At 41.7% G+C, this 24,234-nt stretch overlaps 1 protein-coding gene across 8 annotated transcripts in view; it reads left to right on the forward strand.

Moving 5' to 3' along the window:
- The window catches only part of phf14 (PHD finger protein 14), a 119,755-nt gene that overhangs the window by 51,445 nt on the left and 44,076 nt on the right, over positions 1 to 24,234 (forward strand). For 2 of the 8 annotated variants that reach the window (XR_004101393.2, XM_031278609.2), the window contains exons 12-16: positions 2,548 to 2,654; positions 2,986 to 3,117; positions 7,812 to 7,974; positions 18,984 to 19,046; positions 19,493 to 19,614. Coding sequence is in view for 7 of the 8 variants with exons in the window: in XM_031278609.2 (XP_031134469.1) it covers positions 2,548 to 2,654; positions 2,986 to 3,117; positions 7,812 to 7,974; positions 18,984 to 19,046; positions 19,493 to 19,614 (587 nt within the window). In the remaining variant the exon portion in view is untranslated. Of the gene's footprint in view, positions 1 to 2,547; positions 2,655 to 2,985; positions 3,118 to 7,811; positions 7,975 to 18,983; positions 19,047 to 19,492; positions 19,615 to 21,243; positions 23,907 to 24,234 lie in introns of those variants that run through there. The other 6 variants (XM_031278612.2, XM_031278611.2, XM_035992894.1 and 3 more) reach the window with 6 other exon arrangements.

The raw sequence follows: 24,234 nt of genomic DNA on the forward strand, positions 1-24,234 counted from the left end.
TACGCAATTTTTATCTGATAAAATTATTTTTGTCAGGTCGGTCTGGAGATGCTACGTACCAAGTTTCCTGCAGATCGGTTGCATGGTCTAGGAGGAGTTCGAAAAAGTAGGTTTACGATAAATCCAGTCCTGAGTCCAGTCCTGAACAAGGCACCGCCCCACCATGCGGTTTAGTCTGTAGAAACTGTTTCAGTGGCGGAAGAAGGTTGGAATAATAAGAATAATCCTTAGGAAAACATAGGGTTCCACAGCTCCACTGGATCTGTGAACCCGATTCCCAGCCCCTTCGGGCTTGGACCGCTAATTATCACTATAGAAGGCAGAAGAACAACTAAACATTTGACACGCTGATCAACAGAGAGCCAGAGAGTGAGAAGCCATTGCTAACTGCTAAGTAAGCTAATTAGCTAACAGTGCTTATAGCGTGTAAACAACTGTGGGTTTAGCGAGAAAGTTGCTGAAAGAAGAGAGCTATGAGTGCTTGAGTGAACTAGTGTAGGTTTAAATGTAAAGTGGATAATTAGCTACTGTAATGAAGAATATGACAAAATAAACTGCGTCGAGCTACCGAAGCAAGACGTTGTCAGCTTACCGTACCGCTGCATGTCAGCCAATCAGGAGGCAGGACAGCCGAGCCGGTGTAGCCAGTTTCATTGATTAAAGTGAAAGCCGCTCCGCATTTCCATGATATGTTATGTCCAATTACATGTTCAATGTAACCATCCTGTCAGACTGGTGATCAGATCCTATATCGGTGATCTTGAGTAACCACCATTGGATGATTTAAAAATATAGGCGATCGCCCAAGCCTACTACTCACGGTGGAAGTATATTATCACTTGCCTTTGCAGAGCTTTTCTTCAAGCAATTTTTTGCGCCACAACTTGATATTTATTATTTTACTGTACTGAATATGAAGAAAGTGCTCAGCAACAGAAAGTTCCCAGTTTGCTCCTGCACTGTAATGTTTTGATGTTTGGGTTGAGACAGCTTTTAAGCTGTCTCAAAAAGCTTGTCTGTGTGCCTGGCTGTTTCCACTCCCTATTTATAATCAGTACCTTTAAACGCCTTCATCTGTCTGATAAAGCATGTTAACAATGTTGAAACTGCTCCATATCAGCAGCAGAGACACTTCCTCGTGGTCGAATGCAGGCGGACTACAGTCCAGGTTGAGGAGATAGCAGCCCCTTGTGCTTTGGTCACCCTGTCCCCATCTATCAGGCCTCCCCGTGGGGACGCTCCCTCAGCGCTGCAGGCAGAGCGAGCGCGCCCAGATTAAAGCTTCCGCAGGGAACACATTGTCTGTTTAGTGACAGACTGGGTCCCTACGAGATAAGTTTTCTAATTAACCTGCATGGCAGCAATGCACCTGAGATACAGGGGAGAATAAACTGGCTGTCTGGTGCTGCTTTTCACCTGCAACATGCAACAGGTTCCCTTCGAATTTGCTCACAACTCTGCTGGGAGGGAACTCTGCTTTATTTGGACAGTCTAAACTCTCGGCCAACACAAAGCAGGTGTTCAGTTAAGTGTCACTTGTCGGTAACCCTAAAGCGGGATTTATGCTTCTGCGTTAAATCTACGCTGTGGCTAAGTCTGTATGTATGTGGAGACACGGATCCTACGCCGTAGCCTGACGGGCACCTCTCGAAAAATGTAACTACACGTTGCTGTGACACACGTCGCTCGGCCGTGGCTTGGTTGCGTTGCCCCGAATCATTTCCTGGTTCTCCTTCTCCATCAACAACATGAAATCAAGGAGAGGGTTAACTTCTCCTGCTACAGATTTATCACACTGTGGTCATTACAGTGGAGATTAATGAACATGCTAATGGCGTTTCTAGCATTAGAAGATGGAATTAAAATAATTAAGTAAAATAAAACCTCCCTGTGGACAGTTGAAAAAAAGGAGGCCATTTGTGTGCAGTGAAGTCATTGTCATGTTCAAGAAACCAGTTTGAGATGATTTGAGCTTTGTGACATGGCGCGTTGTGATCACAAAGTAATGGACATGGTCAGCAACAATACTCAGGTAGGCTGTGGTGTTAAATGATGCTCAATTAGTACTAAGGGGCCCAAAGTGTGAAGAAACTATCCCCCAAACCATTACACCACCACCACCAGCCTTAAGCCTTGATACAGGCAGGATGGATATATGCTTTCATGTGGTTTACGCCTAATTCTGACCCTACCATATTAATGTTGCAGCAGAAATCGAGACCAAGCAACATTTTTCCAATCTTCTAATTTTGGTGAACCATTTTTTTCTCTATACCTCGGTTGTAACGAGTGCTTATTTGAGTAAATGTTGCCTTTTAAAAGATTTAGCGATAGCAAACATTAAGATTGTATTGCTTTTTTCTAACATTCGGAAAGATCCACTAACTTCAGTGACCGTTTTGATCAGAACTGTTACCTACAGAAATAATCAATCCGTGTGAAAACTGTGAGGATAGGGTAAGGGCCATCGTAGGTAGGGACATTGTCAATGTTGCTGCTCATAGCTGTAACTTAAAACCATTTGTGCACTTCCCTTTTTTGTGGCAGAAACTAAACACCCCAGCTGTTCTGAAAGCCCCAAAAGAGAGGAAGCCCAGCAAGAAGGAGGGAGGAACCCCAGGGAAGTCATCCAGCCTGCCAGCAATCCTCTACAGGTGAACAGTGTCCCGAGAGATTCTAAGGAAAGATTAGGGAGGATTAAGGATAACGGTTAAATGATAAAGTAATGCTAGTGAACTCAGGGTGCACTCGTTTTAAATATCAAATGCCAGGGGCAGAAACGTGTGTTGTACTGCAGACGTCCATCAATGTTTTTTTAGACCATTTGGGGTTGAGTGTGTGAGGTTACATCTGTAGAATCCCTAATTATATGGTAAAACTCAATATAGAAGGTTTATCTGTCATACCGTTTCTCAGACACAGCTTTTTGGGTTAAATAACCAATAACCAGCCTTTTCTCACACATAATTTCACCTTTTCCTTCAGTTGTGGCATCTGTAAGAAGAACCAGGACCAACATCTGCTGGTGCTGTGTGACACCTGCAAGCTCTACTACCACCTGGGCTGCCTGGAGCCACCACTAACACGCATGCCCAAGAAGACCAAGAACAGCTACTGGTGAGAGACATGAAGACATGCGGGGGTTGGGGAGCCATACATGGGACAAACACTGTCTAAGGACACATGCTGAAACTATAGGACCGAAAGTGAGCGCTCTAACTTTGAGCCCGACAACATTGTCTGTGGGGAAAAAAGAATGGGATTTTTTAACTTCCAGAACCAGGGGCACCAAAATAGCCCCACTTTGCAACTCTACATATAGTTGCCCACAAGCTCCACCAATCAAATGGCTCAGTTTAGGTTACAGTGAGAGATGGTTAAGTAGGGCCATCCTGGTATGAAATGCATGGCATACTGGTTTTTAATTAGTGGTGTAACGGACCGTAGTTGTTCCTTGGTCCGTACGCATCAACACTACACAACACGATTCGGAATGCATGTGAACCGCAGATTAATTGCACAGTTTAACCATAATAATAGTGTGAAATAAATGTTTACTGTCTTTGTTACTTAAGTAGACTGATAGGCCTTAGTCTTTATGGAGGGTTGCCGTGAAAAGCTGTTCACGCGACCGCCGCGGAGGAGCGGATGAACTCGAAAAGCCATGACGGCGGCTACAGCTCCGTCGTATCAGCAGCAGTTGAGTTACCCGAGAATAGGGGGCTTTGAGCGTACAGGGCACAGCGAGCTGCTGGTTGGTTCGGTGGACATTACGGTTAAGTGACAAAAAGTGAGCGTTATGCGGCGACGACAGTTAAGTTTAGGCACAAAGATGACTTGTTAAGTTTAGTAAAAAGATCGTGGATTGGATACAAACACTCCCAAGGAACATGCATTTCTGGGGTGAAAGTCCTATGTTTTTCCTGGGAAAGCTAACTCTGCTCCCTGGTGTTTTACGACAGTTCTTTAGGTAATAAATGGAAAGCATTAAAAAAATATATGGTCCCCCCATTTTTTGTGCTAATCGAAAAATTGATCCGATCCGTGACTTAAAACCGTGATCCGAACCGTGAGTTTTTTGATCCGTAAACCCCTATTATCCATTATTTCATAAATAGAGAATTGATATTGAAAAATCAATACATTTGACAATCCTACTTGATACTTACATCATAAAACATCTTAATTATGTAGATATGAACAGGGATTGCATTCCATATTCATTCTCTTTCTGCTAGTACCACATAAGATTCCAGAGTTTGTTTATTCATATTAGTGGTGACCTTTGAGGTGGCAGCAGGATTATCAGATGATGGATGCTGAGATGGTGGAAATGTCAGTATCTTCTCTCAACTACTGCAGTTCCTTATCTAGAGAGGAGATATAGTTCATCTGTTTTTTCCACTTATGATAGTTCCAAGATATTCTATCGCTTCTACTGTTTGAAGAAAGAGAGAAAAGCTTTTTCTCTTTCTCTCTGGTAAATTCAAGAAATATTGATGCAGCTGGTATTACAACACAGGACGTGTTTGTGTTTGTCTAAGACAGTCTGTCTGTGACTGGAGTATTTCATTTAGCATTCATTTTAAGCATGATGCTCTTTTGATTATTGAGTGAAAATTAGAAAACATTTGAATGATAAAAAATGTGTGGATGCAGAGTCATAACTAATTACACGCTTGTGCACTTATAAAAAGTCACAGAGACTACAGCCTACTGTGCTCTTCTGTACAACAAACAGCGGAGGCTGCTTGTTCTCGGAACCTGTATTCATTCTCAGGTCTAACTTTGACTTGATCCAGTAAATATCAGTTTTATCTTATTGGGGTTGTGTATTGGCGAGGACCTCTGATAAGGTTTGGGTATAGACTTTTTCAAACGCAGAAATGATTCCAGTACAGCACCGCGAGGATGTTTACCTCTGTTTCTCTGAACTTTGTGGTTGTACTCCTCCACTGTCCATAAATGGGAATGTGGGATCCATCATCAGCACCAAAACACAGTAATAGTCCCGCTTTGCCAGAGGGTCTGTCGAGTCCACATTTCTTTAAACCAATCACAATCGCCTTGGGCTGCACTAAGTCCTTGACACAATGACAGTGCCTCTGCAGAATAGCCTCAGGAAGGAACTTGTTTTGGTGGAACATGTGTACGTTCAAAAGTTGTTTTAGTCGTGCAACAGAAAACTTAAATTGGACAGATAGTCTAGCTAGCTGTCTGGATTTACCCTGCAGAGATCTGAGGAGCAGTTAACCATAGGGCCCTGACACACCAACCAGACGGGCCGACTGTCGGCAGAAAAGCCAGTCGGACGCTCTGCGCTTGCGCGAAACGTAATACGTCTCCATAGCAGCAGGCGGCGCTGCTCTGGATTGTTTCCATTAACAGTCTGATTATTTACCAGAAAATGAAAACCGGCAGCTGATTGGACAAACGCGTCACGTGGTTCTTTTTTCTCCGGAAATTCACAGCCAGACTGTCATGGCGGCTCGTTCAGAATACGATCTCATATTGTAGTAAAATAGTTCACCGAAACGTGTTTCTGAAAACATTTTAAGAGAGAAATAGGCCATGCAGTTTCTGAATCTGTCTTCATTTCAGATTGACAAAGGTCAGTTTAAAAGATTTTCGTCAGATTTTGAGAAGCTCATCCGCTCCCCATTTCCGGGTGAGTCCTGACTGCCCTGTCTCCGACTGAACATGTCGGGTCAGCCAAAATGAATGCCGACTGCTCCTCGGACGGCCGACGGCACGGGACACACTGAACAGACTCGAGTCACCGACCTCGCCAGACGGTCCGACGGCCGATTATCGGGCTGGTGTGTCTTCTCTCATAGTCCTCACAAATCCACCAGAGTTTAGAACGCCAACACAAATAAAGAGGAAGGTAACGGAGATCCGGCAGAAATGAGGGACATCTGGCGGAATTTCCGGTGGCACCGGAACAATCCCGGAAGTGGAACGTCATCGACATAGACCAGTTGCTGAGTGTGGTACTTCTCTTGTCCATTAATGGGGATGTGTGCACCAAGACACAGTGATAACCATCATCTCCACTCATATTTCCGGGTGTTGACTTTAATTTATACACACGCTCAGTGTCAAGTTTAATAGGTACCCCTAGAATGCAGTGTTTTTTAATGTAATTTGGGTTGGTAAAAAGGATCAGCGAAAATTGATCAGCTGATATTTTAATTCTATTTATACATATGAAATGCTCGATGGATACGGTCCACTAGATAGCGTTATATTTTCAGGAACATTTTTGAAATATTGCAATGACAAACAACAACATCATCAAACAACAGCATCCACCCGAAAAACTACAAATGATCTCTCAACAAGTTTCTACAGAAATGCTACCAGTTGTACTTGCGCACAGTGGTGCCTTAAGCTAACATTAGTGCAGTAAACACAAAGTACAGCTGAGGCTGCAAGTATTGGAAAAATCTAAAATTCAGGCCGGATGATGGTGGTGGATGATAAGTCAATGGATACCATTTCTCACAGAATTGTTTAAGATATAGCTAGCTAGCATCATTATTTGCCCGTTTCCAACAAGTTGCATTATTTCTAAATACTGAAATCAAAGTTAACACAATTCATTCTGCAGAGGACATAAATGTCATCTGATAGTTGTTGAGGTATTTCACTGAGAACCACAGATGTGAACCTCATGACGGGGCAGTCAGAGGATTCAGCCTCTGGGGACCTTGAATCTCTGTAAAAAATGGAATTTATATTCATACAATATTTCCATATCTCTACACAAAGCTTAAAGGACAAATCCGGCGCACAAATCCGGGACAAAATGAACTTAGGGGTTAATAACACGTGTACGTGTGTTCTCTGCGATTTGTTTTCATGCTAATCAAATGTGGCCATCTTGGGAAAACAGTCACAACCAATCGAACGACAAAACGGCGTGCAACGTGAGCTGAACTGAATGCACGGCGTTCGGCGTTCGACTGATCGTGACTGTTTTCCCAAGATGGCGCTTGCCTGTATACGTGAACAGTACTGTCTTTCTAAACTATCTTTTTAATAAATTGTCTGTACACTTACAAAGTTCTCAATGCTTCTGTTTACATGTGACCCTCATTATGCTACCGTGGAAATGTGGTGCTATTTTGAGCCTTGTTAGTGCTATAGAAATAGAGATTTCTTTTTACTTTTGAGTGCCTCGATGACTAGCGTTATAAGCTAATTAGCGGTTTGCGCTAAAACTGGTCACATTCGATTAGCATGAAAACATATCCCAGAGAACGGTCGACTCGGTACACATGTGTTATTAACCCCTAGGTTTTGTCCTTTAAATAAAAACCTCCCTTAGTTTAAATAACAGTTCAACATTTTGGGAAATTGGCTTATTAGGTTTCCTTTCCCAGAGTGAGATAAGAAGATCAATATCAATCTCATGTCTGTGTATTAAGCACGGAGCTGGAGTCAAGACACGGTTAGCCTAGCTTAGCATAAAGCCTTGAAGCAGGGGGGGAACAGATAGCCTGCCTCCAAAGTTAAGAAATAGAAAAAAAGGTTTTGTCAAGGTTTTTGCAGTTGCTGCTCGTCACCAATAGAGGCCATTGATTATTAGAATTTGCAAAGTCAAACATGTTCATGAATTGATTTTCTGTTTTTCGCTCAGCCCTATTGTGTCTCTTTTACGTTTTCACCCTTCTGATGAAAAGAAGCTGTGAAAGCCTGTTTTTCTTAGTTGTTGTTTTTCTACAGTGAAGACGGAAGATGTGCACCTGTGATAACAAAATCAATCCAGTTCAGTGAGAGGAGTTCTCTTCCTTCCCTCTCCTCAGGCAATGCTCCGAGTGTGACCAGGCCAGCAGCGATGAGGCCGATATCGCCATGGAGACACTACCAGACGGTACCAAGAGGTCCAGGAGGCAGATCAAAGGACCAATCAAATTCATCCCACAGGAGATGTCGCCAGAGCCCAAGAAACATCAAGTGAGAGGCACGGTGTGTATCGACACACTGGGAATTTCAAATGTGATCAGTAGAAGTTAGGGCTGCACCATATGAGGGAAATATGCAATATGCGATAAAGTCGCTAAATATCGCGATAACGATATTAATAATAAACAGATGTTTACCCTCTGAGGTCTAAAGGCATTTTTAGATATCTTCTTGAATTCTCCTTTTAAGGGTGTTTTATATAACTGATCCCCATGTGTTTCATGTAAAAATGTTCACAACAAATTCAGCTTTTTGTATAGTGACGGCCAGAATTGTTCCAGAACAACGTGTATAGAGATAATTTGGCCCTAAAGCGGAAATATTTCTCAAATCTCTTGTGAAAATATACCTACACTCAATTGTTTTGTTGCTTGAAAGGAGTTTACAAAAGTCTTGGGTTCGCAAAAGTAGCGTAATATATGAATAAAATAGTAATTAAATGTCTAAAATGAAATTTTGTAATATCGCTTTTCGAGTAGGAGTGTCGTCAAACGTCGCCTGAACTCTCCGGTGTGTCCTTTGACCTCACAGGGTTAAAGTGTTCTCAGTTCTGCTGCTTTCAGGCTTCTGCTGAAATACAACAAATTTCTTGTTGAATTTAAAACAAATGAAAGGAAATCATTTCCAACATTCTTTTATTGAACAAATTGAACACTGACTTGAATATGAAAGGCATCACTAAAAAAAGGACAGTTATATTTCAAAGTGCAGTTTTCTACAGATATTTTCTTTCAACTAATAGAAAAAAAATGATTGCGCAATGTGTATCTGCCTTTCGCGATGTGTAAATTGCGCCAGTTGATATTGAGATCACAAATAATGAAAACCTGTGGGTGCTAAACTCTTCCTCCACTCTAATCAGAGTGCAGCTGATGTCACTGTTGGCAAATTGAGTGATCTGCATTGATTACAAATAATCAACTTGAGTTCTCATTGGCCTCATGCTCTCCTTAAGGTTATCAGAAAGTTGCACGCGGCGATATTGTGTTCCCGTGAGCAGAGAATCAACATTTGTAACCAAAAGGACTCTTGTTACAGGAGAGAGTGCTGCTGAATACAAAAGTCAGTGGAAAAAAAACACAAAACAGATGTGGATTTGTTCTCGGTGGAGCTCAGGCAGTATGCATCCACTCAAACTGACAAAGAAATGTTGTTATCCTTTGTTGTATCACTTCATTTGATTAGAGGCAGGATACAGGAGCAGGGAGGGAAGAGCCTGGTGGGAAATAATTAAAACAAATGTTTAAAATCAGTCTGTGCTGTCACATACTCCAGAAACCCCTCACAGATTTCTGTGGATAAAGCAAGGCATTCAATGTTTTTTTTATTTTATTTGCTTCTCTGCCCTCCAGAGACATTGTCTCTAGAAAGTTCTGTAGTTTTAAGTGTATTTTAAAAGATAGGCTCATAGAAATATGAGGAAGCAAAAACAGTCGAAACTCAAAAGGCTAGAATCTCAGCCTGCAGCTCAGTGGAGTGTCTAAGTTAGTTGGTTTATGAAAAAACTATCAAATGATTTGTGCACTTGACAGTCATTGAGATAAAATCTCTAGAAGATTTAGCACAAATGCAGTTAAATGTCAGTCCAAACTTATTAAGGACTTAAAGGTTCACGGTTTTCAAGTCTGCAATAAAACAATAGACAGGTGACAGGTTTTCAAAAAGGACAAAATTGTTAGCGTAGATAACATGTCTTTTTTTTCCTCAAAATGTTGAGGGAATAAGAACTGAAGCTAACAAATTGTCAGATTTTAGGATACAACGCACCCCATGGAAGTGGCATGTTACAGACTCACAAATTCACTCACATTTAGCTAGGGATTCCTTTTTTTAAATGAAATATTAAAAAAAAAAAGCAATTATTTAGTAATGAAAAAGAACCGATGAGTATCGAAAGAATCTCAACAATACCCATCACTACATTTAGCAGGCTGTAGCTTTTCCACCAGGGGGAGCTGCTCCGTCATTGTCAGACCAGTACACGTGCCGACGTGCGCCACCTAGAGGAAATGACAATAACAACAGTTTAGACCTGCAGATGTGCACATGTGAATGCCCCATGGATGTATTCTAGGACCTGGATGCAACTTTAATAGCGGAGCCCCCTTCATTCCTCTAAAAGTTGCTCTGTGGTGCATTCTCAAAAAAAGTTTCTAAGGTTTACTTCCGTGATATGTGACCACTGACTATGCACAGTAGTGTTTGTCTCGCTTATAATCTTAATTTACATAATTTAGCAGATATTGTTAAACATTTCAGTAAATTATTCTTAAACTGAGTTTTGTTGTCATAAATCCAACATTAAATACAAGAGGCTTTTAATGATTTTTTTGTTCTCCTTTTTCATTTTTTTTCCCAGAATGTCTTCCAGATTGGGCAAAACCTCAAGATATAATTTGAAAATGAGCCTAATATGGGATCCTTAATGTTCAGTGACAGCAGTCGGTGGTCCGGCAGTTAGACAGTTTTCAAAGCCGTGTAGGCTACGACGGTGTCAGGGTTGTGTCAGTGTTGCCATAAACCTTCTAGCTGTTTTCACCACCACTTTTTTCTTTGGCCATAAAAGAGCGACAGTATGTGGACTGTGTCGGCTTGTAGTGTAACATTTTGTGTCAGCTGTGAGAGGGAACAGACCCCTCTCTCCATCCCTCACTGGATCCTACTTATCTGTACCGACCATGCTCTGATCCTGCGATACAGAGCAGCCTCCCCGCTCCCTCAAGAAACACTACAGATTGATATCTGACAGCTTGGTGGGGAGGAGGTGCGGCTGGGGGTTTCTTTCTCTTCCCTTTTGTTTTTCCACTGTCAATATGTGACCCAGTACTACTCACCTGGGACTTGAAGGAACTTTCCTCTTGTGACTATGGATGCCCACAGCAGAGTCAGTTCCACCAAACCTGCCCCTGACTACAGTGTCTGTTACAAATAGAGAAATGAACAAAGAAAAGGAGGAGTGTCTCAGCCACTTGTCCACTCTCTGCACTCTATCTTTCTTAGAGGGGGAAATAGCGGAGTGTGGCAGTCTGGGTTAATGTGTTTTTCTATTCAGGTTTGGAAACCCTGGGCCCAGACATGTGCCGAGGACCCTGCTGGAGCTCTCAGGGATTAAGCACCTTTCTGATTTTTCTCGCAGCCACAGCTACTCGGGCGAGGCACTTCAGTGCAGCATTTATCTTCAAATGCAAGGCGTGCAATGGCAGACGCTAAAAGGGCCCTGCTTTGCATTTTTAATGCTTTTACCAGGGCACCCAAATACTGGCACTTCTCTAAAGCCACGTTTCAATTTATCAGGACTGGCTAATCAACCTCCCGCTGGTCTCCGAGGCTGCACTGTGTGTGTGTGTGTGTGTGTGTGTGTGTGTGTGTGTGTGTGTGTGTGTGTGTGTGTGTGTGTGTGTGTGCGTGTGTGCGTGTGTGTGTGCACGCGTGCGTGCGCGTGTGTGCGTGTGTGTGTGCACGCGTGCGTGCGCGTGTGTGCGCGTGCGCATGTGTGTGTGCATATTTACATTTGGCCAAAAGGGCTGACACGGCCCAGTGCCACCTTGATGAAGCTGGAGTCTTGTGGCTGTTATTCATGGCCTGTAGCGGATACTGCCTACTGGAGGAAAACCTTTAAAGCTAACCTGTGAGCTGAATTTTATTTAGCATGTATGTAATGTCGCAGCTGTAAAATTAATGCTCCATAGCACACGGTCTGATTTTACACAGCCCCGCTAAAGATAGAGACCATCTCGAAGACTTCTAACCAGATTGAGCTTCATGCAAGGACAACTCATTAACACACATTTGTTCTTCGATGTGTGGCTTTGTGAACGAAACACAGCTGGGTTGTGTCTAACTCCTCAGTTTTAAAACTGGCCATTTTTCACTGTGAGCAGGTTTTTAGCTGCCCACACACGTATCACATCGTGTATAGAGTCGGTGGTCAGGCTTAAAGTGGCCATATTATGCTCATTTTCAGGTTCCTAATTGTAATTTGAGGTTGTACCAGAATAGGTTTACATGGTTTAATTTAAAAAAAAAAAAAAAACACCATATTGTTGTTGTACTGCACATTGCTGCAGCTCCTCTTTTCACCCTGTGTTCAGGTCTCTGTTTTAGCTACAGAGTGAGACCTCTCACTGCTGTAACATCTTTGTTGGCAGTCACACATGCTCAGTAGCTAGGTAAGCTCACAATTGCTAGCTATCTGTTTCTCCAACTTCGGCCTGTACAAGGCAGGATTAGCCGGCAGACTTCTTCTAAACAAGGGCGCACTTCCAACTTTGCGTGGAATACCTGCAGAACAGGGACATGGAAGTAGTTCCATACAATTTATTTTGTAGATTAGGGTGAATTCGTGTGTGTTGTTTCAGTGTTTTGCCATTGAGAACGAACTAGCATGCTAGCGCTAGCATGCTAACGGTTAGCCCCCTAGGCCCCTCGTCTCGGCTAGTTACGTAGAAAGCCGTGCAGATTTTGAACAGTCAGGACACATTCAGAAATCCGTATCTCACTCAAAACAGCATGGATGTTTTTTTTTTCAAAGTTTGTATGCGTGTGGAAGCACCACATTTTTCATAATATGGGCACCACATTTTTCATAATATGGGCACTTTAACAAAATGACGACAGGGTTGCGACGGTTCCGCGTGATGATATGAGTCATTCTTAAAAAAGGAAGATGTGTTCGGAGTTTTGCCAACTGGATATAAAAGTTTAATCTATCAACTCGCTCCTCTACCTTCTTCGTTGCTCTGATTGTTTGTAGCACTATCTTATTGCGTGCAGAGGGAATTTGAAAGACAACCGTTTATCCCGCCCCTCGGATTGAGCCCTGCCAATGGTGAGTTCCCAGACCCAACATCTGGATGTTGGGCTTGTCAGGCTAGGTCAAAATGTGATGTATCAATTTGTCTAGGGTGGACTTTGTGTCTCGCCCAATTGCATGCTGGGCGGAGCTCTGGGACACCGTGGTCTTGGACAAGCCGTTTTGAGAATAGTTGGTTGCATCATTTTTAATAGAGAATGATCTCTTAGTGCTTTCTTGATAATTAACACATTTTTCATTTAGACTAATTCCCATTTTATATCATAATTTATTTATTCAATTTACACATTATCAGATTATTTTACCACATTGACTGTACTGGACACTTTGCAACCAGTTTAGCTGTTAAACTTTGAGCCTCCTTTCTTCTCGGAGCTTAACACTCAGACGTCATACACACACTGCTGCAATCAGTGCAACTCGTGCGTCTGAGTGATAGCGGTATCTCTGGCCATTAAATCCATGTCCATTTAAGGCTGGGCAATATGGACCAAAATCATTTCCTGGTATTTTTCGGCTGAATGGCAATAAACTATCTTGTATTTTCTCCAAAGTGGGCTAAATGTTCAGTTGTAAGTCAAAGGCCCCATGTGAGATGTCACAAGCACTTTTATTAAAACAGAGTGTGATCAGAATAAAATGCAAAGACAAGGTTTCCTTCCCTGCTTGGAAATGTACAGCTGCAACACATGTAAATGGAAATGTATCTAAAACAAATAGCCTATATTAAATAAAAACAGGCCTATGCTTTGCTTCTTCATCTGTTTTCAACAATAACAGACTGATAAAAAGAGAGAAAGACAGAGCTCATATACAAGAGAGGGAGTGGGCGATGGACTGAAGTGTATGGAAGAAAACCGTGCTTGATCATGAAGCCGGTTGTTACAGTTCTCTGGTTTATCAGTCTGAACTACACTGCAGAGTGGATTCTCTACTCACAGAGTGATGTAGTGATATGAATGGGTCCAGTGCTGGTTGAATGCGCCTCGGCAGGCCATTGGTGTTACATACGTCATAGTCTATATCCACGACGTTCCTCTTCCAGGACTGCTCTCGGTCTGCCGGAAATTCCGCCGGATGTCCGTTCCACTTTTGCTCTCTTTGTGTTGTAATTTTAAACTGGTGGGTTTCTGAGGACTATGGTTAACTGCTCCTCAGATCTCTGCAGGGTAAATCCAGACAGCTAGCTAGACTATCTGTTCAATCTGAGTTTTCTGTTGCACGACTAAAACTACTTTTGAATGAAAACAAGTTCCTTCTCGAGGCTGTTTACTAGAGTCACCGTGGCTCCGTCCGGCGCTTAGCACCGCCCTAGACGATTGTGATTGGTTTAAAGAAATGCCAATAAACCAGAGCATGTTTTTCTCCCCTCCTGGAATGCTGTGTGGACTACATAGACCCTCCTCCGCAGCGCTGTGGAGGAAGGTCTGGTAATGCGTGACTACATACGTCAAGACGTAAGTCATTCATCTGGTCACAGGTCACATCTGTCGCCCGCATCCAGCCGCCGTCTCATTCGCTGTTACTCATAGAACAGGAGTTAACATTACATTCAGTAACTACTGATCTTCTGAGTTTTTCACCTTGCCATTTATTATTCTTTCATTCTGTCGAAAAATCCAAATAACTTCCACTGTAGTTAAATGTTGTTAAAGGATAATATGTGGAAAAATGCTCTGTATTCATTTGATGCAATGATTATGAAGGGGAAGTTTAAAGGGGAATTCAGGGTTCGAAAGGCTAACTGGAGGTGGCAATAAAATGCTCCTCCTAATGGGACATGATTTACTGCTGCCTGCTACCACCGCTGTGCTAACATTAAAACCCCCAATATGAACATATGCCATTAATCAGTTGGAAATTATGAGAATTAAGTTAATATATCTAGTTACTACCACTTCCTATGCTCTGTTAATTTCTCTAATCCTGTGTGAAATAATTCATGCTTGTTAAAGATGCACTGATGTACTTAATTAAAAGATTGATTTTGCCTGGGACTTATAAACTGCCTGCAGTTTTAATTTCCTCACCTGAGCAGAGCCTGAGATTAGCTGTGCTGTGTGGCTGAGCGTTTTTTAGCTGAACCAGCTACTGAACTGCACCCTGCTCTCCCTAGCCCTATAGATTACTTTACAGACACTACTCTAATGCACAAATAACTGAATAATGTCAGGCCTTCTGTTTGGTAGTGCAGTCGCCGGAGAGAGAGTGAAGGTCTATAGGAGCCAATTGGCAGCATTCTTGCAGTTAGCATTCTTAATGATAAGTGCTCCATCTGGCGAGTGGTGGCGAGCCAAAAGCGACAGATGGGATTGTTTTCACAATCTGTTTGAATATGTTGTCAATTTTTCTTCCCCTTTTAACCCCTCCTCAGCGGCTCCAGCGCTCACTTGCTAGCAACAAGAAGGGGATGTTTGGTTTTGATTTCCTTTCAGGCTCTGTTCAGTCTTCTGCAATGGGAAAAGCACTTTAGTGTTATGTAGTAGTGTTGCTATATGTCCATCCAGCATTGTTTAGCTTCCATAAAGAGAATGGGATTTGTGTCCTGTCATGTTCAGCAGTGCCACAGCATGACTAGTATTGCTGTGAGTCAGGTTCATAGACTGTAAAAAATAATGGATGAAGCTTCCGGGCCTGAAAAGTGAAGCCAATGCCTTAAACCTTCATTCTATCTAATTTACAGCAGGGGGCGACTTCATTGGTTGTCTGTTTCTATAGAAGTTGATAGCAAAATGAGCCTACTTCTCACTTGATTTATTACTTCAGTAAACATTTTCATAATGAGGTTTGTGTCCCAGTCTCTAGTTTCAAGTCTTCTTCCACTCAGCATGATGTTCATTTTACTACAATGTTCCTGTTTTGGGGGAAAACATTCTTTGTCGACATAAACCAAGACTACATAACTCATATCTAACTAACTATTTAGCTTCATGTGTTAAGATAACATTAAAGGTGCCCTGCCACACGTATTTCATTACTTTGTGGTGATGTCTGAAGTTCTACCATCAATCAATCAAACTTTATTTATATAGCACTTTACAGCAACCAGCAGGTATCCAAAGTGCTTAACATCGAAACCAAGAATAAAAACACATATCATACAATATAAAGAAAGTACATGTAAAATCAGAAATAGTTACAGAGAAACAGAAGAACGAAATCGTCACACCACTGCTACGTATTAAAAGCCTGACTAAACAGATGCGTTTTAAGTTTGGACCTAAAAAGAGCTCCATCTGTAATAGTGCGGATATCAGGGGGTAACTTGTTCCAGAGTCTCGGGGCAGCAACTGCAAAAGCCTGGTCACCCCACCGTTTATATCTAGACCTCGGCACTTCTAAAAGTCGCTGGTTTGAAGACCGCAATGACCGGTTGTGCTCCCGCAAAGTTAAAATTTCGGACAAATACTCCGGGGCCAGACCATTTAAGGCCTTGAAAGCAAACAATAAAATCTTAAAATCGATTCTAAAACGCACAGGGAGCCAATGAAGGGTGTAGAGAACAGGAGTGATATGTGCACGTCTAGATGTGTTTGTTAAAAAGCGAGCAGCTGCATTTTGCACAAGTTGAAGACGTGAGATGGAGGTCTGATTCAGATCAACGTAAAGAGCATTACAATAATCCAACCTAGAACTAATAAAGGCATGAATTGCCTTTTCTAGATCGTTGAGGAAAGGCTTAACTTTAGCCAGGAGACGAAGCTGGAAAACCATGGACTCTGTAACATTTTTTGTGGAAAAAATGCCTTGGCTACCTTGTTTCAAGCCATTCTAGCGTGGTATAGAAAGCCTGCAGGAAGTCTCAGCTCAATTTGTGCCAGTTCTCATTAATATTCAGCGAGCTAAGCTGCTTGACTCTGATTGGCTAACAGCTAGCCAATGAGAGCCTGGCTATCAGCATCCTTAACCCAGCGTAACTGGGCGAGCTCATAAATAGTAATGAGCTCAGGCAACACCACGTCAGACTGACCAGCTGTTGTAATTGCCCTGATTTCTTTGTTTATTTCTTTTCAGTGGCTAGAGCTGACAGAGGAGGTAGCAGTTCATTTTCACATTCACCACATAACACAAACACATATGGCCCTAACATATTTTTAAAAATACAAGGAAAAACGGTTTTGTGCGACAGGGCACCTTTAAACTCATAAGTGGTTGGTTTTGACATTGGCTGTCATGAGACTATTATAATTGTGTCATGAACATTTCCCTCGACCTTAACCACAGTGGTACCATTTGGACATTTTATCACAATCAGTTTTTGCGTAAAAATTTACATAATTGACCGAATGACACTTAATGACACAGTCACAAATAACTTATAAAGACTCCTTACTGTTCATGGCAGCTGTCATGTCATGGTTACGACGGTGTCATGTCACCCCTTCAAATAAAGTGTTACCAAAAAAAAAAAAAATCCAATTTCCAAAATTAATCTTGTGCTGCTCGTAAAGTTTAGCCCAAGTCCGATCTTCTGTAATCTGGACAGTCAGACAGGGTTTCCGCGGGGTCTTAAAGAGTCCTAATTTAAAAATCTAATTTAAAAATCTAAATTTTAGGCCTTCAAAATTCTTAAATTTGTTGAAGTATTGTGTTCTAGGTCTTAAATAATTTTAAACAGGTCTTAATTTTCCTAAATCCATGCAACTCTACCTCTAATGCTCTTTTTCAATTTTTTATTTTATTATTTATATGTTGTAGTTTTTTCTTTCGCTAGTCAAAATATAATTTGCTGTATTATGACTACGAATGAGACCAACATGCAACTTATAATGCAGCCAATCAGCTTTGGTGTTATTGGTGCGAGTCTCTTTCAGATTGTACCACAGACAAAACAGATGGCTCAAAATAGCACCAGACTTCCACGGTAGCATAATGAGGGTCCCTACATGCAAACAGAAGCATTGAGAACTTTGTAAGTGTACAGACAGTTTATTAAAAAGATAGATTATAAAGACTGTAGCGTTCGCACGAACGCTGTGCAACCAGTAACCAGTAACATAGTTCAAACACGGCGTTCGTGATTCGACTGCTCATGACTGTTTTCTAAGATGGCGGCTGAATGTAAACACAAATGCTACAGTCTTTATAATCTATCTTTTTAATAAACTGTCTGTACACTTACGAAGTTCTTAATGCTTCGGTTAACATGTTGGGACCCTCATTATGCTACTGTGGAAGTGTGGTGATATTTTGAGCCTTGTTAGTGTTAGAAAATAGTGATTTACCCTGTGCCCTGAAAGCTAGCGTTAGCAGCTAACCACCTGTTTTGCGGTAGCTTGTTAAAAGCTAGAGAAGCATTCGATTAGCATGAAAACATATCCCAGAGAACGGTCGACTCGGTACACATATGTCATTAACCCCTAGGTTCATTTTACGCCGGAATTGTCATGAAAAGGCAGCAAATGACTATCCTGACTCCGCCAGATGGATTGCTTCGCATTTGCTCGGCATATCTATCTGGGAACTTTCCGTTGGAGAACTTTTGGGAAGGGGCGAAAATACTGGTTAGCTGATTGGATAAACCATCTGTCTATCACCACCTATGCTGGTGATAGACGGGCCAAATCAACCAATCAGATCAACGAAGTTAGCTAAGTTAGTGTAGCTAGCATTAGTTTGGCTTCAAGGACCTTGCGGTTCTTCTAATGCCATCGTTTAACATACATTAAGTTAGGTAACGTAGCAACGTTAACGTTTTTAAACGTACCATTTGTATGTGACATGAACCTCATCAACGACAATCCCCACCAAGTTTTCACGGTACACTTCTGAAGAAGAGCAAAACCATCTTTTCCTCCGAGAAAAGCCTCCAGTGCCGTTTTTTGCTCTTCTTTCAATGAAGGAATACTAAAAAAAAAAAAAAAAAAAACTTGCATGATAGCTACGCTCATCTCAGACTGAACGGTCTAAGCAACTGTTGCGTCACACCTAAACCCACTTCAAAACCAACGCTGATTGGTCGGTCGTTTGGCGAACGGCTCCAAATCTTCTCTATCTCAAGATGCCAGACTGATCTGCGAGCGGAAAACTGGAGCTCACCAGATCAGGACGGTCTCACGAGGCTACCAAATGACACCGTTGCCTTGATCTCAAGAAGGTGTTGACCCACTCAGAAGAAGGTTAATGAAAATGTCACTTGAGAATTGTTTGCATTGTGTATTTGACCACTACTTAAAAGTTGAATGTTTGTGTTTTGCAGAGAACCAGAGGGCAGAAGAGGAAGAGGGTTCCCATCTGTGAGGACAGAGAAGATAAAATCGAGGTTTGTGACTCAATTCTGCTACCAAAAACTACTGCTGTTGTTCTGGGACCCCTTCACTGACTTCAGTAATGCAGGTTTATTGGTCTTGGATTTACATAATATCGTATATTATGTTGCTTATATTTACCAATATTGGACAACGACAAATGATGTTGTTACATTTCTGTTTATGTAGGGGGTTAAACAAAGATAGTAGGTGTTAATAAGTGACATTTAAAAGCTGTTGGTGTATTTTTGAATATTGGACAGAGCCACGCTAGCCACCATCAAAAACAAATCTGAAATTTGCTGTAATCACATAAACATAAGAAATGTCGACTTTAAGGAATCCACATCAGGCTAATCCCAACCGTCACTTTGATGAATTGTCTTAGGGAAATGTTCTGGTGTATTCCCCATCTCTCCCCAGTTTAACATCTCCATTCTAATCAGCCGTGTTTCCATAGGAACCACTGCCACGGGAACGCCGACAACGCCACTCTGCAATGCAGAAAAAACCCAAAGGTGACGACACGAGGACTGAGTGTACAACCTGCAAAGGGTCGGGCGACAACGAAAACCTTGTGAGGTGAGACTGTGTGTGTGTGTGTGTGTGTGTGTGTGTGTGTGTGTGTGTGTGTGTGTGTGTGTGTGCGTGCGTGCGTGCGTGTGCGCGCGCGCGTGTGTGTGTGTGTGTCTCAGAGAGGAAGCTGGTTTGGGGTTATCAGACATACTCTGTGTGTGTGTGTGTGTGTGTGTAGCTCAGAGAGGAAGCCGGGGGGGTTGGGTTATTAGACATACTCTGTGTGTGTGTCGGGGGGGTCTCGAGAGGCAGCCATATCTTCCTGATGATTAAAGTTCAGTCTTCATTAGGCTCTGGCCGCCTGGGCTCTGCAGAATGAGGGGGCTGAGGGTATCTTCTCCATAGGCCCCCTGTATTGACCTGCCACATACATTTGCACAGTTTATTAAGACGTAATGAATAGCACAATTTATTCTGCTCCTTTCTTGGGATTTCAGGTGTCAGGCATCTAATAACCAGAATTTTTCTTTGACTTTGGATTCCGTAAGGAAATAAAAAAACCTAGATCACAGCAGGGCCTTGTTAGAACATTGTCATGTGATGAATAGCTTCCGTAAAACATTTCTCCATTCTCATCAGACCAGAATTCCCTTTCATGTATTTCATATTGTCTGTGATTGGCTCACTGTTACTTGAACCAGTGTATGACTTTTTGATTTGTTATGTTGAAACATAACTAACCTTTTTTATAACATGACAGGACGCTTTTATGTGTAACAGGCTTGTATTAAAGACAGGCATTTATTCCAATGTTTGTCTTGTTTTTAAAGCATATTTTAACCTTTTGCTATCATCGCCCTCATTTCTGATCTGCTCCTGCTAGAATTTGCTGTTGATACAATCTCAACACTTCCGCCATGTTTGCCTGTTGTCTTAATACATTCAGAGGAATGTATATTCTACAAAACTAATTCCATTACTAAAACAACAGAGTCTTGTCATACTCTAGTGCTATATGCTATCTATGCTAGTTTTTATTTTTCAAAGAAATACGACCATCACTCACTGCTCCATTCCAACCTTCTTGGCTTCTACTCTACTTTGCGTTTTTGTCACATTTCTGTCAGTGAAACTCAGCACTTTCAGCAATTTAAAGGACATAATCCCTTCAGAGTTTAAACTATGAGTCAATCAGCAAAAATTACTTGCCAACTATTTTGATAATTTTATAATCACTTATTTTGTGAAGATGTTACTTTGGGCACGAGGAAGATGTCCACTGTTTTCTGACGTTTTATCAGCCAAAAAAATAATCAGTTGATGAAAACAATGTTTGCAGCTCTACGTCCCTCCCTTACTTGGCATTTTAAATGTAAACCGTGCAGTAAATGTGTTCCATTGAGTGGCATTTTTTTAACCCCTTAACAGTGATAGAAAAAACGGCAAAGTAGAAGCAGAAGAAAATGAATACTTAAATGTACATGTATGCAATGACAACTGTTATCGTACTCCTTTTTGAAAATGACAAATGGCAAAAGCAGTATCATGGAAGTAGAAGAAAGAAAAAGCTCAACCCTTGAACACCAGAGTTAGTCTTTTCTTTGTCGTGCTCTTGAGGCAGCGTTTGAGTTGTAAGGGTTGCTGGTCGGGTGTGGGGTGTGCTGCCTTGACTCTTTCTATCTTTGCATTGCACAGGTTGTGAGAGCCGGGGCAGCCACCTCACCCCCCCCCCATAAAAACTCGGGACAGATGACCGTTGGCTTAGAGACAGAGAGAGGCAAATTGAAGCGTTTGAAGAATGGCGCTCGAGTCAGGCTGAAGATTGAGACCGTCACGCCGCCCCGCAGCCACCTCTGATCCAAACTGGACCAACAACTGTCCAACGAAAATTGAGCGGAACTGTCTGAATCTAAAACATGGAGTCAGTAACTTTTTGGTTAATGTTGGACTGCTCTTTACACACTACGAGTAACTCGGTTGATTCTTTTTGTGACCAATTGTGGCTCAAGTTGCTTCTATGCAATTATCTGCATCAAAAAAGTGTTGACCAAGTAAGAAAAAGTTATGTATTTATTCAATTCATGTATTAAACCATTTTTTTTTTCCATTTTGGCAATTCACGCAACACCTCTTATTTGCTAGTTAGGTAGCATTAAACAAAAATAAGTAGAGAATGATTGAAGAGTTTACCATGGCGCTAACTGTTGGATGGGTCTGTCCCGAATTTAATTTGTAAGACATTAAGTCCTGGTATCTTCTTCAAAGATCCCTTGAAATGGTGTCTTTACTTCCTTAATCTGATGTATTTCCTTTAGAAATAGAATGGTAGACAGTGAGGGATGTATCAGCTAGGGAGTACAAATCAGTTTATTTGATAGGATAGCAGAATTCTTAGTTTTTTTGATGATAACAGTATACCCACTAATGAACCATGGAGACCACTGAAGATGCACTGTTTTCCATGAAAAAGCAGCTTTCTAAAAAAGCTCAAGTGCCCATTTAAAGATGATGTTATAAACTGGAGGTTGAGAGTAACAAGTCCGTCCGAAGCGGACAAGCTTCTGGATTGCTCGCATTGGCAGCTGAGCTCTCTCTGTAGGAAATGGATGGAACAAGTGGAATTGCTCTAACAGGCAGAAACCTGCTGCACTCAGTGGATTTGTGCATGTTCTGACTTTGGACGCTATCCGGAATAATTCCTCTCTATGCCTCTAGGTGCTCCCCTGCATCCAACGTGTCTGTATGGGAATTAGAGCTGGGCGATATGGAGAAAAAATCAAATATCACGATATTTTTGACCAAATACCTTAATGTCGATATTGCCACAATATTGTAAGGTTGACTATTGGTGCTTTTACAAAAAATTAACACAATAAGATTTTAGATAAATGATCATCAATAATGTGGATACAATGACTTAGTGGGTAAAGGCAAACAGAACAGCTAGAACAGTCTGGTAAGTTCAGAAAATGACATCACTTTACTGTAATGCAGCCTTTAAAACCAGGAAAAGATAACACTTCAGAACACGATATTACGATATCCAAAATTTAAGACGATATCTGGTCTCAAATATTAATGTCGATATATTATTGATATATTGCCCAGCCCTAATGGGAATTATTTTAGATCAACTACTTTTTTTTCATTGCTACTAGGCTGGTGACCTCCCCATACAACCTCTCATCAGTACCAATCAGTATTATTGATTGAGCCATCTGCCACCCAATCACCCTGAGCATTTCAGTGTGGACTTGGTTAATTACAAACACACTTGACCCCAGGCTTTTTCAGACTTGAGTGTTTTGCTGTGTGCTCTAAGTAAATAGAGGGGCAGAAGCATTAAGAAAAGTCAGTTTTGTGTATAGAAAAGGCCAACTGTTTCTGGTGTATCAAGTGTAGCAGAATATGAATGCTACTATAAAGTGTCTGTCGTAGAAATAAACTAGTGTAGTTAGTGGTTATAGCACTTAAATATTAGTCCAAATGTCTTTCGTGTCTTTAGGCATTTAGAAGTCTTCCTCTGTCTCCATATCTTAAAGTGACAGTTGAACTGACACGTCCTCAGAAAGAAGCCCAGCGTTGTCTCCGTGTCCCTGGGGGCCTATAGTCAATGCTGTCAAAACAACAGCTGCTTGCTGCTCTGTCAGGGCTCCTGACAAGTGTCACATTCTGCCCTCATGTCACTCTGTTGCCTGTACAGGGCTCTATATGCATGCTTTTGGGAGCAGTCAAACCCGTGCAGTTCACCGCTTTCTGCTTCTCCAGACAATTGTGTCCAGATACAACACCACACTGGGTTTGTCTTTAGAGACGGGACCTCAGTGCAGAGTGACTTGCTGACTCCTGACCAGTCCTTTCCCGTCACTTATACTCAGTCAGTCTCAAAGACTGCATGTCAGTTCTACAATGCATGGCTGTATGTATTTATCCAGATCTGTACAGTAATTTTAAAACTGAAAACAAGTGATGTGGTCTTGTAGAATTTGAATGCCAAGTAGCTATGTAGTGTGACAATGTGTACAGTATTTATTGAAGAGGCCAAACATACATTTTTGTGCCTACATACTTGATTATATATCATAAGCTTGTGTTGTGAACAGAGTTGAACTCTGATTTGTGATGTAGTCTTAAAGCGACTACCATGCTTTCTTTTAATTGCCAAACATTTGTTCACGTTTGTTTACACCCATGCTTTTTAAGGGAATATTTCTGATGATGTAATGTGTTCCTGTGATACTGTATGAAGTAAGAATGTGAATGTCGCTGCTGTTGTGTATGTGAAGTGTCTCAGCCTCTGGCCTATAGCTCTTTAAAATTAAGCGGAGCTTTAATAAACTCTTGACTTTTTCACCTTATTGCCGCAGTGATAAATGAGTGTCAGCCAGCTAATTAATTGTTCTAAAGGTGCGACTGCGGCAGTCCGTTTGTGCGTGTAATGCCCTCTGTCATTTGTGATTTATCACCTGGGAAGTGGCCTTCTTGTTGGGCGGGGTAGCTCAGACAAGACTGTGCTTCTCAGCCCACATACAGTACAGTCTAGAACTGATCTGCTGCATTCTCTCACTGATGAGGTTTGATCAACACAGACTTTCTTTCTCTTAAAAACAGTGAAAACTGCTGGTCCAAAATATTGCAGCTGCTGATCGCCAATATCTGATCACCTTTACTTTTGGTCATTCCATA

This window comes from Sander lucioperca, chromosome 16, assembly GCF_008315115.2.
Source record: "Sander lucioperca isolate FBNREF2018 chromosome 16, SLUC_FBN_1.2, whole genome shotgun sequence".
In the NCBI taxonomy this organism is placed as follows: domain Eukaryota; kingdom Metazoa; phylum Chordata; class Actinopteri; order Perciformes; family Percidae; genus Sander; species Sander lucioperca.